The 16,025-nt window shown below is 56.9% G+C and overlaps 1 protein-coding gene across 1 annotated transcript in view; it reads left to right on the top strand.

Annotated features, from left to right (window-relative positions):
• The window catches only part of DLGAP2 (DLG associated protein 2), a 337,349-nt gene that overhangs the window by 295,870 nt on the left and 25,454 nt on the right, over positions 1–16,025 (top strand). Inside the window, exons 7-9 of the mRNA XM_013063663.2 lie at positions 7,211–7,560; positions 8,575–8,616; positions 15,257–15,342. Of these exons, the coding sequence (XP_012919117.2) occupies positions 7,211–7,560; positions 8,575–8,616; positions 15,257–15,342 (478 nt within the window). The remainder of the gene's footprint in view (positions 1–7,210; positions 7,561–8,574; positions 8,617–15,256; positions 15,343–16,025) is intronic.

Genomic DNA, 16,025 nt, shown 5'->3' with positions numbered 1-16,025 from the left:
ACAGAATTAAGACAGTTATTATCCCCAAACTAGCCAGCTGAATAATTGAATGTTTTTCTTGAATATATAAAATAATTTCCTTAATTGTTTATTTAATTCTTAACAGCAAAATAACATGATCAAATGATCATTTTAAATTCTTTCTTTACTATAGTTCCAAGTTTCTAATTCCATTTAGGAATTCCATTTAGGCAGACATGATTCTGCCCCACAAGATCATAGGTACCATCAAACATTTGTCACAGGAGCAGACTGACAAATCAGTGAAAACACTGATTTACATCAGTTTTTCAAAAATTCTGTCTCAACATTATTTTATTTACCAAAAATAGTTTGTATGTTGCTGTTTTAATTTACTGAACGCTGACAGCTGACACTTTTTAAATTATAAAACTCAAAAGTTTTCAGTTAACCAGGAATAGAAATGGGATTTATTGTTCTGGGGGTCCCATGGGGGACCATGTCATATGGACATAGGGCCCCCAAGAGAAAGTGGGTACAGTCAAGACGTATACCAAATGCGCATCTTATATTTTAAAATACAAATCTCATCTCGACTCCTATGCTGACATGTGAGAATGCGTCTGGTATCTGGGGGACTGGAAGTTTTTGTGGGTATTTCTAAATGTTTCTTTAACTTACATAGTATTCATTATTCTCGAAATAGTAAGTATCGTTTATGTCTATTAAATCTGTGTGTTGGATTTATGGTGGGGCCGTTGCAAACAGAATCACGCGGACAATGAGCATTTTCAGGTGCTTAAAAAAATGTGTCCTCCGCCTTGCCTCCACCATGCACGTATGTCCGAGGAGATGGGGGTGAGCAGGGGGGAAATCCTCAAACCTGCCACCAGCACTTCCCCGGAGCCCGTAGCTGGCCATCCTGGCTGTCTCCAGGGAGCCTGCTTCTCTGGACAGCAGCCCCGGGCGGCCCTGTCCCCGAGCAGGTCCCAGAACCCAGCAGACGCCGTGACACGGGCTGATCATGCCAACGCCGGCCACGAGGCTGCAGGGCTCCCGAGTCTCCCGCGCCCCGTGCGACGGAGGACCCTGCTGACCTGCTTCTATGTCCTAGGGTTTCTGGAAGATCCAATGCAGGTGTCTGTGTCCAAAATAATACAGTGTTTGGACTTCGTGTTCACCAACTAACTGTTAGCTGTTTCCAAAAAACCCTATAAACAGATATTTTTGTCCTGTTTGTTCAAGGACTTTTTCCCATCCGTGTTCAAGCACTGAGAGAACGCTTCGGCTGTGGGCTGGCTGTGTCTGGTCGCTCGGCCGGCAGCGGCACCTGCCGTCCGGCCACGGGAACGCTAGTCACGAGCTCGCAGAGCAACAGCGTCCTCCCCCGTGCTGAGAAGGGGTGGGCTTCAAACACCACTGTTATTCAGCTAAAACAGAGAAGGAACATTTCCCATGAGAAGTTTTACTCTTCGAGAGGCGGCTGATTGGCGGGAGGGACGAGTGCCCGTCCTGTCGCTCAGCTCCCATGGCGCGGTGAGGCCAGCTCTCCGGGTCCCTTCTGAGCCTGCTGTGAACCGAGGAAATGTCTCATTAGATGAGTAAGCAAATATTAGAAGGCCTTTGTCCCAAAAATGGCTTCACTGGTTTCCGTCGCGTGAAGAATGGAGAGATAATTGCAGCTAATTTCCCCAAGTCCGCCTCAACCTCATCGGCTCACAGCCCTTCGAACAACTCGCGTCACGGAGTGGGAGTGCGGCCTAAAATTTCTTCTGCTGCCAGATGCGTTTCATTTATTTTTATTTTTTAGAAAGCTTGGAACTGATCCTATTAAGAGGAAATTCTTGCTGAAGCGATGAATGGATCTTTCACCTACGTAGCAGCGAGCCAGGAGGAAATTCTTGCTGAAGCGATGAATGGATCTTTCACCTACGTAGCAGCGAGCCAGGAGGAAATTCTTGCTGAAGCGATGAATGGATCTTTCACCTACGTAGCAGCGAGCCGGGAGGAATAAGGTCAGACCCAGCGGGAGAAATCAGACTGAGCTCAGCGCAGGGTCAGGGGCGCATCCTCCTCGCCGAAGCCTGGAGAAGCATCGAAGTCCCCGCCTGCCACCCGGCTGACCCGAGGCCTATGTTTCCCGTTCGAACCTGTTCTCTCATCCGGGAAATGGAAGTCCGAATGCCGCGTACCTGGTGGGGCTGCCTGCGGCTCAGGGGAGGCACCGACTGTGACGCGCTCGCCCCGGGGCCGCCCGGGGCTGGCCGTGTGCTCGCGCTCCCAGGAGAACCGTGGGCGGAGAGACCTCGGAAACACACAGGAGGCGACGGGGAGCAGATGGCGGGCGTCGCCCGGTGCGCACTTGCGCGGAGCGGGTGACTTCTGGAGGACGGTTGCAGGGACGGTTCTGTGCGGCCAACACCGTAGCCGCCGCCTGTCCCCCGGCTGTATCTCCCATCCCCGTGACGACGGATCACGAGACGTCCTGAGTGTGTCCCTTTTACGGATGAGCAGACCGGAGCAGAGAGTTTACTTTGTCCACGATCCCCGTTACTTCATTTTATGCCGGAAGCAGGGAAGAGTCAGTCCGGGGCTGTTAGAACCAGAAGGAAATGTACAGCACTTCCCTTTCCTAGATGTCCTCGGCCACCGTGGATCTGGGATATCGGACCAGGACATCGGTGTCCTGGAAGGTGCACTGCAATCAACCGTCAAGACACCAAACGATTAAAATGTACCAGAACAAGTGTGTGGACACTTCCCCATCTGGGGGAAGACCGAGTGGTAGAAGGTCCATTTGATGTTTTCCCAGAAAGTAAATAATTTGAAGAAAACTCTATGACACTTAAAAACAAACAAGATGGTCTCCCTAGAAAGCTAGTGTAATCTGTCACTTATGCCTGAGTGAGAGCCTCCAAGCACTGGGGAGAATCAGACGAGCTCAGATCTTTTAAAGGGGCCACATTGCCTCAGTAGTTCCTGGCCCACTGATTCCAGACCCCCGTCCCACGGGCGCTGCCACCCGTGTCTGGCACCGTGAGTCCCTGCAGATTAACCCCCACAGCCGGCCGGACGGGCCCCACCCTCCCCCACACCACCTGCCACGTCCGTCTCCAGGACTCAGCCGCAGCCCATCTCCTGCAGAAAGCTCTCCTGGAGCCCTGGGTCTTTCTCTCGGGCTTTTGTGAGGCTCCGGTGCGGATGCTGGCCCTCTGCCCTTCTCTTCAGTTTGATTACGAGCGATCGGAAGGAGCCAGCGTCTTGGGCTCCAGACAAACGTTTAGTGGAGCCAGTGGATCTCAGTACGATGGCGACAGAGGACAGCCAGCAGGTGACTGGGGTGCCCACGCAGCAGACATGCGAGGTACCCGCAGCCCCTGCGGTGGCAGCTGTGGGTGTCCCCCTCGTCAGTTGGCTCCGTGCTGCTGCAAAATGTCCTCCACTATTGGGCGGGAAAAGTAATGGTCGTGCCGGCAGCGGATTTCTTTAAGCGGTAGGAAAAGCTTCTAGTTGGACACACTTTCTACGGGGTTTAGTAGAGACCAGAGCAGCCTGGATGAACACGGGGGTGCTCGGGCTTGGCTGGCACGCGGGAGAACATCTCTCTTCCAGACGAGAGGGTCTTTGACCAAAACCGGTCTGTAGCTTTTCCAAGCCACCCTGAAATGGGCTCGCCTGTGTGCCCGCTCTGACAGACCACACCGACGGCGTCAAACCACGCCCCCCTGCAGTGGTCGTCACCGCAGGGCAGTGAAATCAAATGCGGCCAAGACACGAAGACGGCATCTGTCTCTCGCCCCCCAGAAGAGGTCACTGCGCCGCACCGGCCTGGCCTGAGTGACGTCTGTCGTCCCTGAGGCATGCCGGGCATGGCCCAGTGTCCATCCGTTTCGCGGGAAAGAACGTTGTTCTGCTGCCGTGGCGTCAAGAAGTCGATTTCAGAACTCATGTCATCACCCTGTAGCGAATGCGCCGTGGGGACGAGGAGACGATGCTGGAGTTCGCTGATGGTGGAGATGCCTGGCACGGGTCGTGTCGCTCCTACGTGCAAAGTGTCCACGCAGGAAGCGTAGTTGTACCAAGTGCACTGGGAGAGTGATCGTCGCGCACGGGTGGAGGGGCGATGTTGGCGGGCGGCTGTGAAGGGGTGACCCCACTGGAACTGGAGTCCGGGAAGGTGCGTCTGCTCTGCGTGCCTTCGACATGTCCCAGTCCTCGAGACGCACACACCGTCCTTCCCTGTGGAGTGGACCTGACCAGCGGGAGGACCGCGCCGGGCTGGAATTTTCCTGAGCGCCTTTCAGCTCCTCTCCACAGCCAAGAGCTGTACAGCCATGTTAAACGGCAGAAGTGACTTCTTGTCTGTATGCCTGTATTTCTCGGCTGCCTGCGTGGTCACCCTGCCACCACCAAGACGTGGCGTCCCCTCAGAAGTGGTGTTTCCTCCCGTGAGCTCCCTGTGTGGCGAGCCTGCCACGCAGAGTGTGGCTGGCACCTGGCTTACCGGCTGCTGGCTCGGGAGCGTCCGCGGACGGGTCCTCAGGGAGCAGGACTCGCTTGCCTGAGCAGCGACGCCGGACAGTTCGGCTTCCGTGTGGCCGTGTGAGCTCCGCCTTCGGCACGCTTTTGTCACCGCGTTCCCCGGTCAGTCCCCATGTTCGGGTGTCTGCACTGTGGACTCTGACACTGTGAGAATTCAGAGAAGCTAGGGGAGAAGCACATCTTGCGGTGGGCCACCACCGTCAAGGAGAGAGAATCACACTGTGGGCGGTGACCCTCGTCCAGACTCGGAACAGGACAGAATGGCCAAAGCTGATGGCCAGACCGGAGGAAGTGACAAGCTATTGCAGGACAGTCTGCCCACACGCGTGTCCCTTCCTGTCCCCGAGGAGCCAAGGAGTCCCCCAGAGGGGTGACATGATCCCCCTCAGCACGATGACCTTCTGAACTGGGTAGCTCTGCAGGGGGACCAGGGGGCTGTGGTGTGCCCTGGACAGGGTCTGATGGCTTCTCTGGCCCCTTCCTACTGGATCCCGGTGGCACCCTCACCACCCCCCACGCCGGCTGTGACAACACCAAGAATGTCCTCCAGACCCTGCCAAGACCCCCCTGGGAAAGAGGAGGTGTGATCGCCCCAGCAGAGCCCCCAGGGCTGACCCACAGATGTACACAATGGGAGAGTCTGAGACTCCCCAGGTCACAGTCCCCAGGGCCGTACAGGCAGGGGGAGCAGGGAGGGTACAGGGCAATGAGGTGGGGACAGTCCCTGTACCCAGGGATCGGCCCCCGACCACCTGTGCAGGAGTCCGGGAAGAGGGGACTAGCTCTCGGAGAGCCCAGGCAGGCAAGCACCTGCACACGGAGGATGCAGCTGAGGCCATTGTCCCTCTGGAAACGCGGAGCCCGATGTCCGTTACAGGGGATGATGACTGTGGGTGGCAGGGCTCTAAACACCGAGGCCAAGTGGGAGCCCTGCTGTCGGGCTAGACCAGAGCCAGAGGGCGGGAGGAAGGGGCTTCCTGGCAGCTCTGAGGTGGGGCCCAGCCAACCGCGGCCCGGGGCACCCCTCTGCGGCTTTCTCTGGCTGCGGCCCCACAGTGGCCCGTCCTGCACTCCGCAGACCCCCACCTGACATGCCGAGTCCCGTACAGACCATGCAGTGGGTCCCTACAGATCTGGGACCCAGCGTGGCGGGACCCACGAGAGTGGGCTTCGGGGGCGGGTGGTGAGTGGGGAAGGGGGCCGCGTTCAGCAGGGCGAGGGTCTGCCGGCTTCTGAGGTGTAGTGCAAGCGAGAGAAACAAGGGAAGTCAAAGAGGTGATCGCCGACGCTTCCCTGGTGCAGACTTCGAAGCCTGTGCTTCCGACAGCATCCGCCTCCGGCTGTTCCCACCTTCCGAGCCTCTTCTGATGCCTCGATTTCAAAATGCATCCACGGCGCAGAGTTTCATGAGCAGCTTGGATGCCTCGAACGCCGGTCATCCTGACGCGCAAACTCGTTCTGTTTTCTGTTTGGATTTTCTGTTTGGAATGACATTTGAGGTTTTATTTATTAAGAGAACCACTGACACAGGTTACCCTGTCACGGGGGGAGATGGCAGGAAGCGGGAACGTGCGTGGAAGTCTCCAGAACGGAAGAGCGGAAATGGCGTGCTCCCCGGGCCGCAGCAGGACGCCCATCCTGGCAGCTTCTGAAATCGTGGGGGAACCTCGCCCCCTCTGTCCTCCCGGAGAGGCTGAGCCCCCGCCGGAGAGGCGCGTGTGCAGGTGTGGGCGTGTGCAGGTGTGGGCGTGCACACGACACAGGGGTCCTCGCACGCCTGCGGACCGGGTGGGCGTGTTTGCACCTGGTCGTGGCGGTGGTTGTGCTGCAGCGTCCGTTGCAGAAGCCCGTGGTGAGTTCTTCCGTTCCAGACAAAGAAGAATCATTAACTGCAACGGAGAACACGTTCCTGTCAAAATGGCATTGTTCATCTTGCTGGAAAAAGATATGTAACACCCAGATCCTGGCAAATACGCTTAGTGACTTTGGGGTAACCTTTAAAGAAACATTTAAATGGGTTCACGTCCAGAGGCACTTTCTGTCCCTCGGGGGGTTGACTGCAGTCGGAGAGTGCGTGCGGGTAGAGGCAGCGGGCTGGCGGGCTACGGGCAGGTGCAGGGTGTGAGGCGGCTGGCCGGTGTGTTTGGAGAGCCAGGGTCCCTTTGCAACCACTGTCTATACTGTCGACCCAGGAAGTGGGTCCTTACAGGGAGCAAATGGTCTGATTCTCACATTCTCACATTCTCTGATTTTCCATTAAAAAAGTACTACATACATCATATGCCTTTGGGGAGCGTGCGGAGAAGCAGAAGAGACAAGAGTCGCCCCGTGGTCCCTCAGGGAGAGCTGCTGAATGGTTTTCTGTGTGTCTGATTTTGTTCTCACACACGGGGTCTCCTTATAAATGCCCCCCCTTTCCCCCGCACACAGCAGAGTAGGCCCCGCTTCTCACCGTGCGCATTGCCTGGGGCTCTCCCCTGCGTGGACACGGTTTTGTGGGCTGCTGTCCGTCCTGCTGAGCCAAGTTTCCCCGAGTGGTCACTGTCAGAGCATTCGGCAGGGGGGGGGGGCTTTCTAATCTCCCACTGTTGTGAGTCTGTCTGCGTGGACCATCTCTGAGAAGGCTCGTGGGTCGCGGGCAGTGAGAGCGAGCAGGGGTCCGGGAGGGAGGCTGCGGACGCTGACGGCACACTGACTTTCCCTACAGCCGTCTCCTACGCGAACTACAAGAAGACGCCGCCGCCCGTCCCCCCGCGCACCACCTCCAAGCCCCTGATCTCGGTGACCGCGCAGAGCAGCACGGAGTCCACGCAGGACGCCTACCAGGACAGCCGCGCCCAGCGGGTGTCCCCATGGCCCCAGGACAGCCGCGGCCTCTACAACTCCACAGACAGTCTGGACAGCACCAAGGCCATGAGCCTTGCCCTGGAGACGGCCGCAGCCCAGCGCCTCGCCTCCGAGGGCCAGGGCAGCTCCGTGCGGACCAGCGACAAGTCCGTCCTGGTGTCCAAGGCCGAGGACTTCCTCAAGAGCAGACGCTCCTCCATCGGGATCCAGGTAGCCTCCCCGCACCGCACGGGCTCTGCTAATAGCAGGATTCACGCAGCGGCCCCACAGCCCGGGGTCCTTAGCAGGGAGCGTAGCCTCCAAGGGCCGGGAGATGCCTGAGCTCTCAGCCGCGGGCCCGCTGGCCAGCCAGCAGCCGGGGACCACCCCAGGGCATCTCAGGTCCCCGTGTCACGCTTGCGCCTGGCAACCAGATATGCCCAGCCCAGGGCACTTTCTAGGGGATGCCTGCTACTGACCGAGTGTGGAGACAGCTTATTTTGATACTTTGGAAGGATGGTTTTTGGTTGAAACCCAGTTTTTCAAAAGCTTTGCCGTCCTGTGCTCCAGCAGTGCAGTGGGGGAAGGGCCGGGAATAGAGGGTAGAGGTCACAGAGGCCTCCTCGTGCACACACAGGCGTGCTGCTCTGCCCTGGCTGCAAGAAGCACGTCCCCACTGGCCACAGGGCGCTCTGGGTGCTTAGCTGTGGTGGCAGAGCCACGTCCCATGCTTACAGACCCCCGAGGGCAGACCCACACCCCCAAAGGCCCCAGACCGCTCCCCGAGACACGGACTGCATCCAGCACGTCCATTCCCTGGGCACGGCAGGCACCATGCTCAGACACGGGGGCCGCCTTTCGGCCCACCTCCCGGCCCCGGGACCGCACAGGACGCGCCTCACGCTGGCAGTGCCTTGCCTCAGCCCCTCAGCCCTGCGAGGTCATATCGGCCCGGACAGCCAGGGTCCTCACGGAGTCCTCCGCAGACGTGGGCCACTCTTGCCTCCTGTCACTCCTCCGCTCAGCCTGCATCCAGCCAGAAGTCCCGGAATCAGATGGCTTCGTGGTCGGGGAGGAGGGTGAGCGGAGCTCTGCCCAAGAGCCTTGCGTGCCTGGCACTGGCGTGAGGGGGCTCCGTGGCTTGGGCATCCCGGGGATACGGGAGCGTGCAGGCTGGGGCGACTGCCCGCTTGACTAGGTCCTCTGAACCAGGTCCCCACACTGTGGCTTCGTTGTTTTGTTTAGGATTCCGAATTCCCAGAACATCAGCCATACCCAAGGTCAGATGTAAGTACCGAAGCATCCTCCAGAGCCGAGTACGCATGACTTTCTGTTTCCTCTCCTTCCTCGGGTTTTCATACGACTGCTCTGCCCCCTCTCTCTGTCTGATTCTATATGCCAGGCACTATGCTAGGTGCCCCGTATTACCGCAAGGAGCCCTCGCGCCCCCCAGTGAGGTGGAATCAGCCCCCTCTTTGATGAGGACCAGGACGGGGCTCAAATAGGCAAGGGACCGGCTGCGGGGCCCCCAGCGCTGGTCGGAGGGAGGGAGCAGGCTCAGACGCCGCTCCCTCTGGCTCCAGAAAAGTCGTGTGGGGTGCGCAGGTTCATGAGGCCGACTCCACGGTCCCGGTGCCGTGCACCGTCTGGCCTTCTCACCGGCCACCTGCCACCTGCCGCAGGCTTCTCGCTGGCTGCTGGGCCAGCCTGGGGCGAGGGTGGGACTGTCCTCTTCTGACTTGACTTGGGCAGCAGGTCACCTGCCGGTTGAGGGCGCCCCAGCTCCACGTCATCTACCAGATGCCCCGACAACTTTCCTCGCCCCGTGGCCCTTTCTGCTTCTGGCAACCACGCCCTTCCTCTGCAAGAATGTCCATCTCCTCCCCGTCAGCCCATCCACCCCCAGCCGTTCCCACATTGACCCTTCCCTGGAAGGCTTTCTGATGCCCCCCCCGCGCCACGTGTCCCTGAAGGCCCAGATGCCCCCCGCCTTCACCACCCAGCGCCTAGCACAGTGCCTGGCACATAGCAAGTGCTCGGTCGGTGTCGGATAAGTGGGTGCACGGGTGACGGTGGTGAGTGCTCCGTGGACACGGTGTGAGTGCACGTGTGCGAGGGTCGGCTGTGTCCGTGGCAGTGGAGGAATGCACGGTGCCGCGGGAGCTTGTGCCCTTGCCATTACCGGACTCGGTGGCTCCAAGAGCCGATATAAAACAGCGTCAGAGAAACTCAGGTTTTAGCACAAATGTGAGTCAAAGAAATGAAACAGAGTGGGTGTAGGGAGCTAGCTGACAGCAACACGGAGCAAGGGACCACTGAAGCCGAGCGAGACCCCGGACACGTGGAGGGCCCTGCGGAGTGGCCGGCATGTCCATGCAGGGAAGGCACAATGCAGAAGTAGCAGAGAAGCAGGCTGTGGTCGTGGCCATGTCCCCACTGTCCAGCACAGTCTCTTTATAATCTCATCGTAACCTCAGGGGCCAGGCGTTATCCAAGTTACCAGTGTGGAAACTGAGGCTCGGGGGTGGGTGACTTGCCCAGGGGGTCATGGCCGGTAAGTGTTGGAGGCAGGATGGAAGACCCCGTGCAAAGCCGGCAGGATGCCCACTGCCCGGACAGGACACAGGCGGGCTCGGTGCCCCCTGTCCGTGTGTCCCGTCGCTCATAGGGCGAGACGGCTAGCTCCCTGCACACTCAGCCACCTCACGGCCGCGGCCCACTCTTGGGGCAGAAGACCCACCTCGCATCTCCCACCCATGTCTGCGGGGCTGCGGGTGCAGCTCCAGGCCCTTCCTCACGGGCTGGCCCGGTGATATGGGGCCGTGGGGCGACCCCGTGGTATCTCCCTCACGGTTCCTCGTCTCTGCTGACACGTGCCTCTCCCCTGTGTCCCTGGTCTGTGGATCTGTGGCGCGTGTGTCCCTGAAGCATCTGTCCTCTCCTCGTGCACGTGTCTGTGTTTGTGACTGTCCACTGGAAGCCTCTCCTGCCCCCGGACATGGCAGTTTGGATCAGTGCGCAGGGATTCCTCGGGCCCACGTGCCCCCCTCCCCCCTCTGTAAAGTTGAAGCGATCACTGCTCTGACATCGCCAGGTTGGGGGTGCATGGAGCAGCCACCACGGGCCTCTTCTTCCTCAACTCAAGCGTCCAGCTGCGAGAACACCATGTTGCCCACGAGGCGGATTTCTCGCTGAGGGTCTGAGCCGTGTCGCGTTCCGGCCAGCCTCCCGCCACCTGCTCTTGGAAGTGCCGACGCTGCGTGGGGCGTCTCTGCAGCCAGGCGGGCAGGGCTCCTTTAGCTCCTGCACTTATAACAGGTCCCCAAGAGAACTAGGGCCGCCGGGCCTCGGAGGCAGGGCACCTGCCCAGCTCAGCGCTGGCTTCTGAAGGCAGAGCACGAGTGATCTGGATGGAGGCGGCAGAGAGGCGGCAGGGAGCTGCCCCAGCGCTGGTAATGGCTCTCTGCCTGGTTGCTCCTCCCGGGGGCCGTGGAGGTGGGGCCCGGACTGCGGCTGATCCGCTCCGACCTCCCGCAGATGCCTACCGTGCGGAAGAGGGGCCAGGGCACACTGGGGCCGCCTCCTGCCCGCCTCACACACCCCAGCATGCACACGCTCACACTCATACTCAATGCACAGGCTCCTGGGCACGCAGGATTACCTGTCTGCACAAACACGCAGCACCCTCAACATGCACACACGGGCGCTGGTGTCCTCACACCAGCACACAAGTACACACACTCATGTGCACACTCACACAGATACACACAGGTCACTTGCACACACGTGTGCATGCACAACCGCACATGTGCTCATACCCACAAAGGTGCAAGCGTGTTTATGTGTGTACATGTGTGTACACAGCTAACATGTGCGCAGCTGCCCATGCAAGTATGCACATCTGTTCTTATGCTCACATGTGTGTGCTTGTGTGTGTGTACTCACCTATGTGCCTGCTTGTGCAGATGTATTCACACACATACACACATGTACACTCACACATGTACTTAAACGTGCACACACGTGTGTGCATACCAGCCAACACAAACCCAGCTCCTTATTTTGTAACGGACCGCATTTCAGAACGTCCCCCTGCCCGCCGGTCGTCATGGCGTGTGGGCAGCCCGCAGCCTCTGCCATCGCACAGGGAGGCCCGTGCGGGACTCCGGGCTCTGCACACCTCAGACACTCTTCTGGGACGGCGCCTGGCGCTCGCGGCAGCGACTGGGGAGATGGCTGTCCCCGTTCAGCAGGGAGCCCTGCAGACGGGACATCCGCTTTAGTAAGAGCTCACGCATCACACGTGATTCTGCTAAGACACCTTTCTTCCTAATGGCCAGAACGTGGTTGGTCCCGTAAAATGAACACATGCCTTCCTTTCTCAAAATTTTTAAGATCCCTTGACTTTTCAGCCTGATTCTCCTCTTGGGAAGAGAGTCGTTTGATTTCTTTTCCACTGTGCAAAGCACTAATTCCTTTCCTTGTCTTGAATTTGCTTTTTTTCCTATCCGTGTAAGGGTCTCTGCTCCCAGGATTTCTGAAATGGTGAAGTCTTTAGCTCACCCAGGCCATGTGTGATCTTAGCATCCCCTCAGCCTTCGCCTTCTGAACACAGAGACAGCATCCCTTGCTCTTAGAGAAATGTCCTGTGACAAGCACGTAAGTCTGTGAGCTCCCCCTTCACTGTCCGTGTCGCCGCACGCCTGGCCGTCTTCACGGTCAAGGTGAGGGTGAGAAGACAGAGCTCCGGCCCTGGCTGCGACAGCTTCTCTCAGTCTGCTTCCTGCGGAGATTTACTCTGGTCCAGTGAAGGGCCTCACGTCCCCTCGGTTCTGAGATGAGGAAGTAAAGCCTCAACAAAATTCCAGAGACTCCTTGGGAGTTGCGTGGTCCACTCGCAGCAGACTCTGGCCCCAAAGCTGTACGCTCCTCCTTCACCAGGAGAGGGAGAGCTTCCTAGAGCAGGGGACGTGGAGACGGCATGAAGGCAACGACGTGCTGTTACCTGGTCGTGTGTTCACTCACGTGGCGTGTGTCCCTGGCTGTGGCTCATGCACGGCTTGTGATTTTGCTGTTCATGCCACCTGCTAGCGTGCATGGACCTTGAGCACCTCCCGTGGCGTAGCCCTCACAGCCATCCTCTTCGTGCTGCCTCGTGGTCGCGTTGTGAGCAAAGCCTATTTTACCCTCTGCTGCTGCCCCCCCGCTTCACCCCGCCCTGTTTCACCCGGTCAGTAGCGCGGGGACGAACAGCTCTCACGGCCACCAGAACCGACGGTGATTTCCTTAGACTAGAATCCTGGACGAGGAATAAATAAGACGATGTTCTGAATATTTCCAAGATAGAAACCACCGCTCTTTCCATTACAAATATCTTTCTAAAACTGTACATGCGCATTGATCCCCCCCAGTCATGCATCCATCGAATTCAACCAGAACTGTAAAGCATAGCGATACTCCTGGTCCAGAAATTACATACACCGTGACTGTGTTCATAAAACGTGCACAGACGCGCGTCTGTGCCAGCATCGCTCACCGTGGCGGAAAACCGGAAGTAACCACATGACCCCTCCATGGGAGACTAAATAGGTCGGGGGCTGTTCATGAAATGGGAAACAAGCAGTTAAACACAAAGCGGCTTGTTTGCTCTAGCATAGGACGACGTCTTCAATGTGGGGTGGTGACTGCTGTCTTCCATGGACGGTCACGACAGTAACAATCCCCACGTCCAGGAGGGTGAGTGTGTCAGAGCCGTTACCCCCGCACAGACAGCAGCAAGGTTAGATCTGCTCCAGATGTAACTCCAGAACGTCTGTCCTCGTGTGGTCACCTGTGTCCCCATCTCGCTCTCCAACCATGCACCACAGAGGCGGTGTGACCTCCCTGTGTGCGTGCGAGGTGCTGCCGATCAGACAGGGGGTGTGCCCAGCCATGCTCCGTGGCTCGCGAACTCACCAGGAGCCCCAGGTCCGGCTGTCCCTATTCTGGTCACAGAGCAGCAGAACAGAGCCTGGCGCTGGAGTCAGACAGACGCAGGCGTGCATCCTTGTTCTGTGCCCCATGAGTTGTGCACCCCTGGGCAAGTTACTCACCTTCTCTGAGTCCTCAGCTGTTCGGAGTGGCAGGAGATCACAGCAGGGGTGTTGTGGACGCTGCCTGCAGCAGTGCTTACTACGCTCCTGGCACAGGCCTGGCTCCGGCCAAGCCTTCAACAAACAGCAGCATTGGCAGCGATGTTTCTCTTGGCCACTAGTCAGGTCAGTGCTCAGCAGCCTGAGCTCGGTCATAGGGCAACCACAAGGTATAGTCACCGACTCTCCAAAGTCCCCACAGAGTGTCAGAATGGTTTGCTGAGTGGTTTGTATCTTGTCCTCATGGTAATCAATAATGTCTTTAAGAGAGAATGTGGTTATAAACATTGGGGCACAGATGGCCCTTCTTTTCACTCCATCTGTATCTTTGGGGTAAATACCCAGGAGTGCAATGGCAGGGTCATAGGGAAGCTCTATTTTTAATTTCTCGAGGAATCTCCACACTGTTCTCCAAAGAGGCTGCACCAACTTGCATTCCCACCAACAGTGTAAGAGGGTTCCCCTTTCTCCACATCCGCTCCAAATGAAGTATTGTGCCTCCATCAGAAAGGATGAATCCCCAACTTTTGTAGCAACATGGACGGGACTGGAAGAGATTCTGCTGAGTGAAGTCAGTCAAGCAGAGAGAGTCAGTTATCATATGGTTTCACTTATTTGTGGAGCATAACAAATAGCGTGGAGGACAAGGGGAGACGGAGAGGAGAAGGGAGTTGGGGGAAATTGGAAGGGGAGGTGAACCATGAGAGACTGTGGACTCTGAAAAACAATCTGAGGGTTTTGAAGGGGCAGGGGGTGGGAGGTTGGGGGCACCAGGTGGTGGGTATTAGAGAGGGCACGGATTGCATGGAGCACTGGGTGTGGTGCAAAAACAATGAATACTGTTAGACTGAAAGGAAATTAAAAACATTTAAAAAAAAGAGAGAGAGAGAGAGAGAATGTGGTTTACAACTTAGGTGTGACATTTCCGAATGGGGTCAAGGTCCCCCAGCTGCAGTAGGTAGCGTTTCCTGGGACACAGGAAAGGGACGTCGCAGCAGCCCGGATAATCTTTATGGTTAAACCAACCTTCAGTTTCGCAGACTTCTTGTGCCACGAGTTTGGGTTTTGTTGTTGTTGTTTGTTTGTTTGTTTTAGAAAACGAACTGTACCAGCAACCCCTCACATGTTCCTCTGCCCCTCAGATGGCCCCACAGCACTTGCTGGGTTTGGGAGACAATCTGGGCAGACAGAACCACAGGAAGGGTTCGTGCGCAGTGCGAGCCCTCTGCGCGGGTCTGACACGGCCTCGCTGGGCACAGTCCCATTAGCAGATGCAAGATACCTGTGTGGAGGGGCAGCAGAGAGATGGCCTCCGTGTTCCCAGTGCACGCTGAAATTCCTTTCCGTGTGTTTTTGTGTGTGGACGCAGCCACCACCGTGAATCTAGTAAATCGCGTGTGTGTGGTTGTCAGCTCCCTCTGGCTCCTGTGGTACTTAGCTTCTTCACTGTAGGGCGTGATAAGAGCTTTTAAGTCCTATAATCACTCAATCCAACAAAGTCTATTTTTCGCCTTAGCGGAACTAAGCAGTTTTATCTGCATACATTTGAGAGATCAGAGTGCAATGCTGAGTTCAAGTAGTTATGTGAAATTTGATGAAACACAGTAACAATGTAATTACACCGCTGTGAATGCATTCCCCTTTTTTGTGACTTTATGGGGTCAAGTGCATCTCTGCACTAACTAAATGCATAATTAGTTATAGCAAATGAACACATACACACACACAGAGAGAAAACAGTCGCTGCCCAGATCCCTTGTCTCGGTTCTAAAATAAGATCTTCTGTGTCACATTAGGTGGAAACAGCCACAGACTCCGACACGGAGAGCCGGGGCCTTCGGGAGTACCACTCTGTCGGCGTCCAGGTGGAGGACGGGAAGCGGTAACTCAGCCCCAGCGCGGTACACGACGTCCCCAGCGAGAGTGATCTGTTAGGGACCCGGCTGCACACGTCTAGCTCCCGCTGACGATCAGTGATCATGCCGTGTGTGGGAACAGGGTCAAATACTTACTTACACTTATACTGTTCAAGTGTGAATTAACATCTGCCCGTGTCTTGTTCTTGTGAGAGGCAGGGGAGTAATTCTTCCTCGAGTGATTCACTGCCCAGGAAAGCAGAGGGGCTGACGGGTCTGAGAGCCAGAGCTCTTCCCCCAGAGGGAGAACGGGGAGCTTGAGACGGACCTGGGTGCACATCTCCTTGCCTAATAACGTTCAAAGTAAAACAAAGACAGAAAGAGAAAGAGAAGGAAGTTAAAGACCTTAGCGTACTATGGTTTCAAACTAGAAAATACAGGTGTCTATGACAGTATCGAGAACAAGATGATTACTTTGTATTAAAAAAATACATCGTGTACATTTCATAAAAAACTAATCTAAGGAGAGGATTGTCACATCGGCGGCGTCCGTTCGCCCGGGGTCCCGGGGCACGGTGCTCATGGTGGCGGGTGCCGGGACCCAGCCGATAAAGATTCTGATTGCAAAGAAAGCTACAAGCTACTGGCTTCCCAGCTTCCCTGGAGAGCACTTAGGCCTCAGGCGCTTCTGCACGCGGACCAGACCTGC

This window comes from Mustela putorius, unplaced genomic scaffold (assembly GCF_011764305.1).
Source record: "Mustela putorius furo isolate JIRA1106 unplaced genomic scaffold, ASM1176430v1.1 tig00000905_pilon_pilon_pilon, whole genome shotgun sequence".
In the NCBI taxonomy this organism is placed as follows: domain Eukaryota; kingdom Metazoa; phylum Chordata; class Mammalia; order Carnivora; family Mustelidae; genus Mustela; species Mustela putorius.
Note: the sequence above shows the minus strand (reverse complement) of the source record. Positions and strands in the feature narration are given on the sequence as shown.